Raw genomic sequence first — 7,858 nt, 5'->3', positions numbered from 1 at the left:
TCGACAAAGTACGTGTTGAAGCAAATCCAGGTTAGTGAACTTGGAAAACTCCTTAATACCTTAAACGTAGGGTTCTATGATGTTTCTTCGCCTAGAAGACCTATCTTCTCTTGGAAATTTCCGTAAAAGTCGTCAAAACGGACGCCAGAATTTTACTGCCACCCTAGGACGCCTCATTTTTTTTTTCCAGTGCTCGCATTCAACAAATTGTTGCTGGCATTACACTTACTTTCACACAAGATTCGCTAGATGTATAACAGATTGCGAGATGAACCAATGAACATGAAATTGCATGCACGTAGCGAGCGTTTTAGCACATTCTTCAACTAACGCGAGCAGCATCACTTCCTTTTAGTGGCACAGGCAATGACAGGCATAAAAATTACAGATACATAGACGATGATTGTCAATGTAAGCGAATACCCGAACAAACGGACGAACGAATGAGCGAGTGAGCGACAATACTTCACCGACCCCTCTCCCTTCTTTTTTGCCCATGCCGGCTACTACTAATGTTTTCTTTTTTCTATCAGAATACCAAAATTTCCCAGCGCGTCAGCAGCGGTTGCCATGTCCAGAGTAATAGAAGCCGAGCGTGGCCGTCTCGGCTTCTATTACTCTGGACATGGCAACCGCTACTGACGCGCTGGGAAATTTGCCGTCTCGGCTTCTATTACCTCGAAGCGTACTTTGGCTACGTTAATGATGTGTATCAGTAACTCACCGTTGTTAATTTTATTTATCAATCACAAGTTCATCGCGCGTAACGTACTCACGAGTGCAAAGACATCGCGCGCGCGCCCTGCTTCGTAGGACCCATTTTTGTTCTTCTGACGTCCCGCCTCGCCGCAGCGGCCGCCCCCGGTTGGTTTGGCGGTTGTCATCCCGCATCCAATGCTTTCCCAGAATTCCTGAGACGATGCGCTTCTGTTGACATGCAACCGCTGAAATACGCATTCTCGATCTTAAACACCCCTGTTTGGCGCTAAGATGAGATACGCCTTCGTTTACCTCGTTTAAATGAGATGCCACACGCTTCAAAGCTCATACAATACGCTTCTTCGCATTCATGCAAACGCCGCTTGTGTGTAATTAGAAGAATGCACTTCCATCGCGTTCAAGAGCCTGCGGCTGCCTTCTAACAGCAGTAGTTGAAGTAGGTACTCAGCACCTCTATTTTACCAGGTAGCTTTCCCTACCTTTACACCGTCACTAAATTCACCAGTCCGTGAAAACACGCCCCACTGATTGACCCGACTCAAGCAAACGACTTGAATTATGGACGTGGTAAATGTCATGAATATCTTAGGTTATTTGGCACTGACATAATTGTGGACGGCCACAGCAACTAGAGCAGTGTTCCTCAAACTTTTCCGGTATGTGACCCCTTTTGAGTAGATCAAACCTATCTTGCCCTTCCCAACCTTTAAAAGCCTTCTGAAAGCTTACTTTTTTGAACGATGCAGATATATTTATATTTTCATTTATTTATAAAAACATTAACCCCTGCAGGGAGAGCTACAAAAATACTTGTGAATGTTTTTCGTAACAAGGAATTATTTATTCATGCACTTTGATGAGAATGACATGCTGGCTTGCTTTGATATATACGCATACAACCGAATCTGCTGAACTGAAATTCTACAAATTCGGTGAGACAGAACAGACTGCGATTGGGAGGCCGTTTTCGGTGAAGTTTTGTTTGTGGCGACCGATGGTTTAGGTCTGCGTATATATATATATATATATATATATATAGATGAGATAGAGAGAAGAGAAGAAAGAAACAGAGAGTCAGATTATATAAAGCCAACGAACAATATACCCGGTGTTCAGATTTAAGCTTTACGAATTATTTCAAAATCGGCTGTGGCAGCGGCATAATTCTATCGTTGAGATGCGTTTCGAAGAGGCAGACATTAGTAGCCCGGGAAATCGAAACACATATTCAACTAATTAACAAAATTACAAATTTCACGCAGAATTGCCGTGCGACTGGCCGCTCGAGGCACTTTGCGTGTATTCGCGGGCTTCTTTCAAGCTCGGAAAAACACTTTTATGCACGTATTGATCAACAGAAAGCTGTATCGGGAGTTTTTCACGTTGCTCTACAATTTTCTCATTGACACTTTGATAGTTAAGACAGTACTTCTGAGTTAGATAATTAATTAAATTACCTAATTAAATCTCAGTAATGACAAAGTTACTGGCGGCTACTCGACCGTACTGGAAACAATACGCACTAGGTTTTCTTCGTGTAACGCCGTTCCTCTTTTCTTAAATCGTGCTGCGTGATAGCTGGGACACCCTGTATGTGTGTGTGGGATGTCGCGCCTGCTGAAGGACGAATCGCTGCATAAAAATGTACAACGGTTTATTCGACTAGCTATGGTAGCGGACGAGCATACCAACGCTACGCTCGTCTCGGTAGCAGAAGGCACAATGCACGCTTCCCAGCCGGCAGCCTGTTTTTGACCTCAGTAACGCAGTGGTGGCGCTGTATCTTATCGGTAACGCAGTCCAGTCGTGTAGCCGTGTTATGCTGGCCGGATGATAACAAGCACAGGCTGCGCGGAAATAGGGTGGGCGCAGTGTGTTATATATATATAATATATATATATATTATATATATATATATACATATATAACGAAGTGCCAGCCAGTGTGGAAGAAGACGTTGACGATCGTGTGATTCGCGCTAGGTCTCGTTTTCAACAAGCCAGCTTGTTTTAACCGTCATGCTTCATCAAGTCTACCTGCCGAATACTCTTGTTGCATTTGGTGGAAGCGCTGGGTCGTCCCCTTCACGTCCTAGAACTCCGCAGCCGTACGCTACCATCTGCCTTTGCTAGGACCGAGGACGCCGGCCCCTCGCGACTGCCCCTGCTCCCACTCTTGGGGTGCTCTGGGGTGCTTCGTCAGCGTGATCCTCCAGTCTTCAGTGGCACTGACGGTCACGACGTGGAAGACTAGCTGGTCGAGTATGAACGTGTTAGCGCACACAACAAGTGTGATGACCGCGACAAGCTGACTTACATCTTTTACCTTACCAACGTGGCCAACCTGTGGTTCAAGAACACGATGCTGATTTTACCACCTGGTCAGCGTTCAAAGAGACCCTCGTTTCGTTTTTCGGCCTGCCAGCGGTGCGCAAGCTTCGCGCTGAACACAGCCTCCGCGGACGATCTCAAAAGATTGGTGACACCTTCACAAGCTACATTGGCGATATCGTCCGCCTCTGTAGGCGGGTGAATGGGTCCATGTCGGAACCGGATTAGAATCAAACACATCATGAAAGGCATAGACGATGACGCCTTTCATATGTTCGTGGCCAAAAACCCACAGAGCGTTACTCCGGTTATTGAACTTTGCCAGAGTTTTGACGAGCTGCGCAAACAGCGCATCTCCACACGTCGCCCTGGAATGCAACCGGCTGACCTTTCAGCTTTGGCTCCCAACAGCGCTAGTATTGACTACACATCCTTGCTGCCTCAAATTCAGCAATACGTACGCGAGGATGTTGCACGTCAGCTCTCTCTTGTGGCATCGGTCACCGAGCCTCTTCCCACACTCGACCAGTCGCTTCGTCGGGTTATCCAGACGCAAGTTGCTGAGGCCCTCCCGTCCTCCGCTTCGCCGCCACAAGTTACGTCACCGCTACAAGTTACGGCGCCGCTCACTTATGCTGAGGCCCTTACACCATCTCATGCCCAACCGACGCCAGTCCCATCTAGCCCAGCCACCAACTTCTACACGCCGCCAAGTCCTGTACAGCCAGTTTACGGACCGTTCTCGCATCCGAGACCACCTATCAACCCCTGGCTCACTCCTGCAACCGGCCAGTGTGCTACGCTTGTGGTATTACGGGACCTGCGGTGCGCCTCTGTCGCCGCCGTGGATTCTATTTTCGCGATGGCACTCCCAACCTTGGCCATGTCCCTCTACGAGCTACACACTGTCTTACATCTGACGCAACGGACTCGTATTCCCGATACCCCGCCTTCAGTTCACGCCGATCTTCTTCTACCCGCCGCCGCTTCTTTTTCCCCATGATTCGCCATTCCAACGATGCTCAGGAGGAAAATTAACAGTCGCAGTTCCTGAGGCAAGAACTGCGCCGTCGTCGAAATTTGCAAGGCCTCTTCTTTCGCCGCCTAACGAGATTATAGTGTTTATAGACGGTGTCGCGACGAACGCTCTTGTCGACGCAGGAGCGGCTGTTTGTGTGATTAGTGAGTTTTTATGCCGCAAACTGAACAAAGTGACGACTCCGCTTTTTGATAGTTCGCTACGCACAGCGAGCTCGCAGAAAGTCAAGCCTTCGGCTACCTGCACCGCTCGTGTTATAATTCAAGATGCGCTCTACGTTGTCCAATTTGTCGTCCTTTCTCATGCATCGCATGATGTTATCCTGGGCTGGGACTTCCTTTCCGCGCATAATGCAGTTGTCGACTGCGCTCGTGCACAACTCGCCTTGTCTCCGTTCTGTGCCACAACCGTCGATGACCTTCACCCGTCTGCTAAAGTGGTTGTACTTACGTTTACGGACGCCAGTTTGACGTTGTGACTGACCACCATGCCTTATGCTGGTTCGTTGCCTTATGCCTTATGCTCGTTGGGCTATACGCCTTCAAGAGTATGACATACGTGTCATTTATCGCTCGGGACGCAAACATTCAGACGCAGATGCCCTATCCCGTTCTCCAATGCCTCCTGACTTACTTTGTTTACAAACTTCCACCTGCGATTCGTCGTCCCTCAGCATCACCGACAGGCCGGCCGAGCAACGCAAGGATCCCTGGATCGCTTCTCTGCTTGACGTACTCTCCCACCGTTCGCTTGAATCTGTTCCACGCACCATTCGTCGTCAAGCACAACACTTTGTCGTTCGTGAAGGCTAGTTGTACCGCCGCAATTACCAAACCGATGGCCGCAGGTGGCTGCTTGTTATCCCCCGTCATCGGCGCTCAGACATATGCACCACCTTCCACGACGATCCTCAATGTGGCCACGCTGGCGTATTCAAGACCTACTCCCGCCTACGCCTGAGGTATTACTGGCGCGGCATGTATCGATACATTCGCCAGTACGTGCGGTCATGCCTTTCGTGCAAACGCCGCAAGCCTCCCCATCATAGCACTGCTGGTCCTCTACAACCTTTACCGTGCCCTGTACGACAATTTGACCGTGTTGGCATTGATCTTTACGGTCCTCTCCCGAACACTCCTGCAGGCAACCGGTGGATCATTGTCGCCGTCGACCATCTCACACAGTACGCTAAAACATCTGCGCTGCCAGCAGCCACCGCGATAGACGTCGCTCGCTTCCTTCTTCCCCACCTCATTTTGCGACACGGTGCGCCCCGTCAATTATTACGCGATCGGGGCTGCGTCTTTCTCTCGAACGCTATCGAGGCACTGCTCCCAGAGTGCCACATTGTTCACCGCACGACCTCTGCATACCATCCTCAAACAAATGGCATGGCATGACGGAGCGTTTCAACCGTACCCTTGGAGATATGCTTGCGATGTACGTGTCTGATGATCACTCCTATTGGGACCAGGTGCTCACCTTCGTCACGTACGCCTATAACTTGGCGCCACAATCTACCACCGGCTTCTCTCCTTTCTTTCTTCTATATGGACGTGAACCATCATGTTTCATGGGCACCATTCTCCCCTACCGACCCGATGTTTGGGAAGCCACGCCTGTTTCCGAAGCGGCTGCTTATGCTGAAGAATGTCGTCAACTGGCTCGCTCGTTTACCGCGCAAGACCAATATCGCCAAAAATCTCGCCATGACGAATCCGCATCTAGTTCCCACTATTCCCCTGGAATGCTAGTTTGGCTGTGGGTCCCGTCCACTACTCCCGGTCTTTCCACCAAGCTCCTCTCAAATTACCACGGTTCCTACCGAGTAGTAGAGCAAACATATCCCATCAACTATATCATCGAGCCGCCGCTCGAGCCATCTTCCGACCACCGCTGCCGAGGGCGTGAAATAGTTCACGTAGCACGGCTGAAACCATGCTACGACCCTCCTGTGCTGTCATTCCCTTAAGTCGCCAGGTTGGCTCCTTTCTGCGTGGGGAGTGATTGTACCGAAGCACATCGGCACCAGCTCTGTGTCAGCCAGTGTGGAAGAAGACGTTGACAATCGTGTGGTTTGCGCTAGGTGGGTTTTCAACGAGCCAGTTTGTTTTAACCGTCAAGCTTCGTCAAGTCTACCTGCCGAATACTCTTGGTGCAATCTATATATATATGACCATATGTCAACAGCGCTTAAATGTGGGCACCGAGGCTGAGAAGTCATTTCCGTCACCCCAAACAGAATGCACATATAGTTGGACCATCCATGATCCCCAGGCAAACACTCTCGGCCCATTGGTGGGTAATGACTTGTAACACTGAGCTAGCGCGTGCTGCATGACTTTCCTAGTTTCAGATACTCGATTTCTCTCAAGCACTTTGACACACCAGAACTGTGCGAAAAACATCTGAAGCAAACGACTGACCATGAAGTTCTGACTCACCACGGGGTTTAAAATGTAAGGCACGTGAGTCTTCGAGCCGCGGCTGTTGACGTAAAATGTGTAGATCATGTACGGCGTCCAGCAGAGCAGGAAGCAGATGAGCACGAGGAAGAGGGTGATGTTGATGCGCTTCTGCTGCACCACCGAGTTGTGCAACCCCATGTGACTCTTCACGCGTGACATGTGGTCGGCTATGACGCGAAAAATGTTGACATAGCAGAAGGCCATCACTCCGAGAGGAATGAAGTAGTTGGTGACGGTAATCAGGGCCGAGTGCGAGTACATCTTGATGTCGCGCGGGTAGGCCGGGCCGCACTGGGACGCACCACGTTTGTAGACGATCTCCGTCAGGCCCAGGAAGGGTGTGATGGCGCAGAAGAAAGGCCAGAGCCAGGCGGCCACAAGGAACACGGCCACCTTACGGTAGCCCTCGCCCCGGTGGCTGAAGGGACGCGTGATGCTGAGGTACTTGTGGACGCTCATGTACATGAGCGTGTGGATCGAGCACATGAGCAGCAGCGCCATGGTGAAGCCGTTGAATTGGCAGAAGGCACGACCCATCACCCAGTCACCACGAAGCAGGGTGGCCATGGACACGGGCATGTCAAGTAGCGCCACCAATATATCGGCGATGGCGAGGTTCACGATGAACATGTTGGTGCGCGTGCGCATTCCCCGGTGCCGCAGAACTGTGAGCACTACCATGGCGTTCCCCATCACGGCGAGCACTATGAAGGCGAGGAGGAGCACCGCCATGACGCTGACCGCACCATCGCCGTAGTAGTAGTACGTGGTGCTGTTGGCGGCCACCGCCTCCATTTTTGTAGCACCTGAGAGAAAAAAACGCGACACCAGGGTTAATCACAAACAAACACTAAGCAGAAATTACACGAGGGGAATTTTGCAATTATTTGTGAATGTCAGTGGAGAAAAATGAGCAGACCCACCGGTAGCTTTGAATGTACAGTTTTGTGTTCAGAGCAGGCAATGTTTGGATCAAGAAAGAAACTGCTCTCGATATTTCTCTTTGCAGCACAAGCGTTTAAACACACTCGTGCCATCCCTAATACTATAGGTTCCCGATGTGTTTGGTTCAGAGCAATAATGATTTTACTAAATCATCCGCTGTTCTATCCTTCTGGTACTGCTATGCTTTTTGTTAGTGTTGCCTGTTTTGCCATCTTTAACTTTACTGCGTTTTATTATAACTCGAGCCTGAATCACCGTGTTTTTTTTAAAAAAAACAACGTCTACCACGTGCATACGCTAGGCCCGTGTGAATTAATTGGGTTTCACGTCCTAGCAGCATTTTAGTTATAGTAGAT

At 49.7% G+C, this 7,858-nt stretch overlaps 1 protein-coding gene across 1 annotated transcript in view; it reads right to left on the bottom strand.

The window, feature by feature from the left end:
- LOC119440210 (octopamine receptor 1) overlaps positions 1–7,340 on the bottom strand; it is a 36,994-nt gene extending 29,654 nt beyond the window's left edge. Inside the window, exon 1 of the mRNA XM_049662811.1 lies at positions 6,534–7,340. Coding sequence (XP_049518768.1) covers positions 6,534–7,289 — 756 coding nt within the window. The 5' untranslated portion in view covers positions 7,290–7,340. The remainder of the gene's footprint in view (positions 1–6,533) is intronic.
- Between the last annotated feature and the right edge of the window lie 518 nt (positions 7,341–7,858).

This window comes from Dermacentor silvarum, chromosome 2 (genome assembly GCF_013339745.2).
Source record: "Dermacentor silvarum isolate Dsil-2018 chromosome 2, BIME_Dsil_1.4, whole genome shotgun sequence".
In the NCBI taxonomy this organism is placed as follows: domain Eukaryota; kingdom Metazoa; phylum Arthropoda; class Arachnida; order Ixodida; family Ixodidae; genus Dermacentor; species Dermacentor silvarum.
This window is presented reverse-complemented; position numbering and strand designations above follow the sequence as displayed.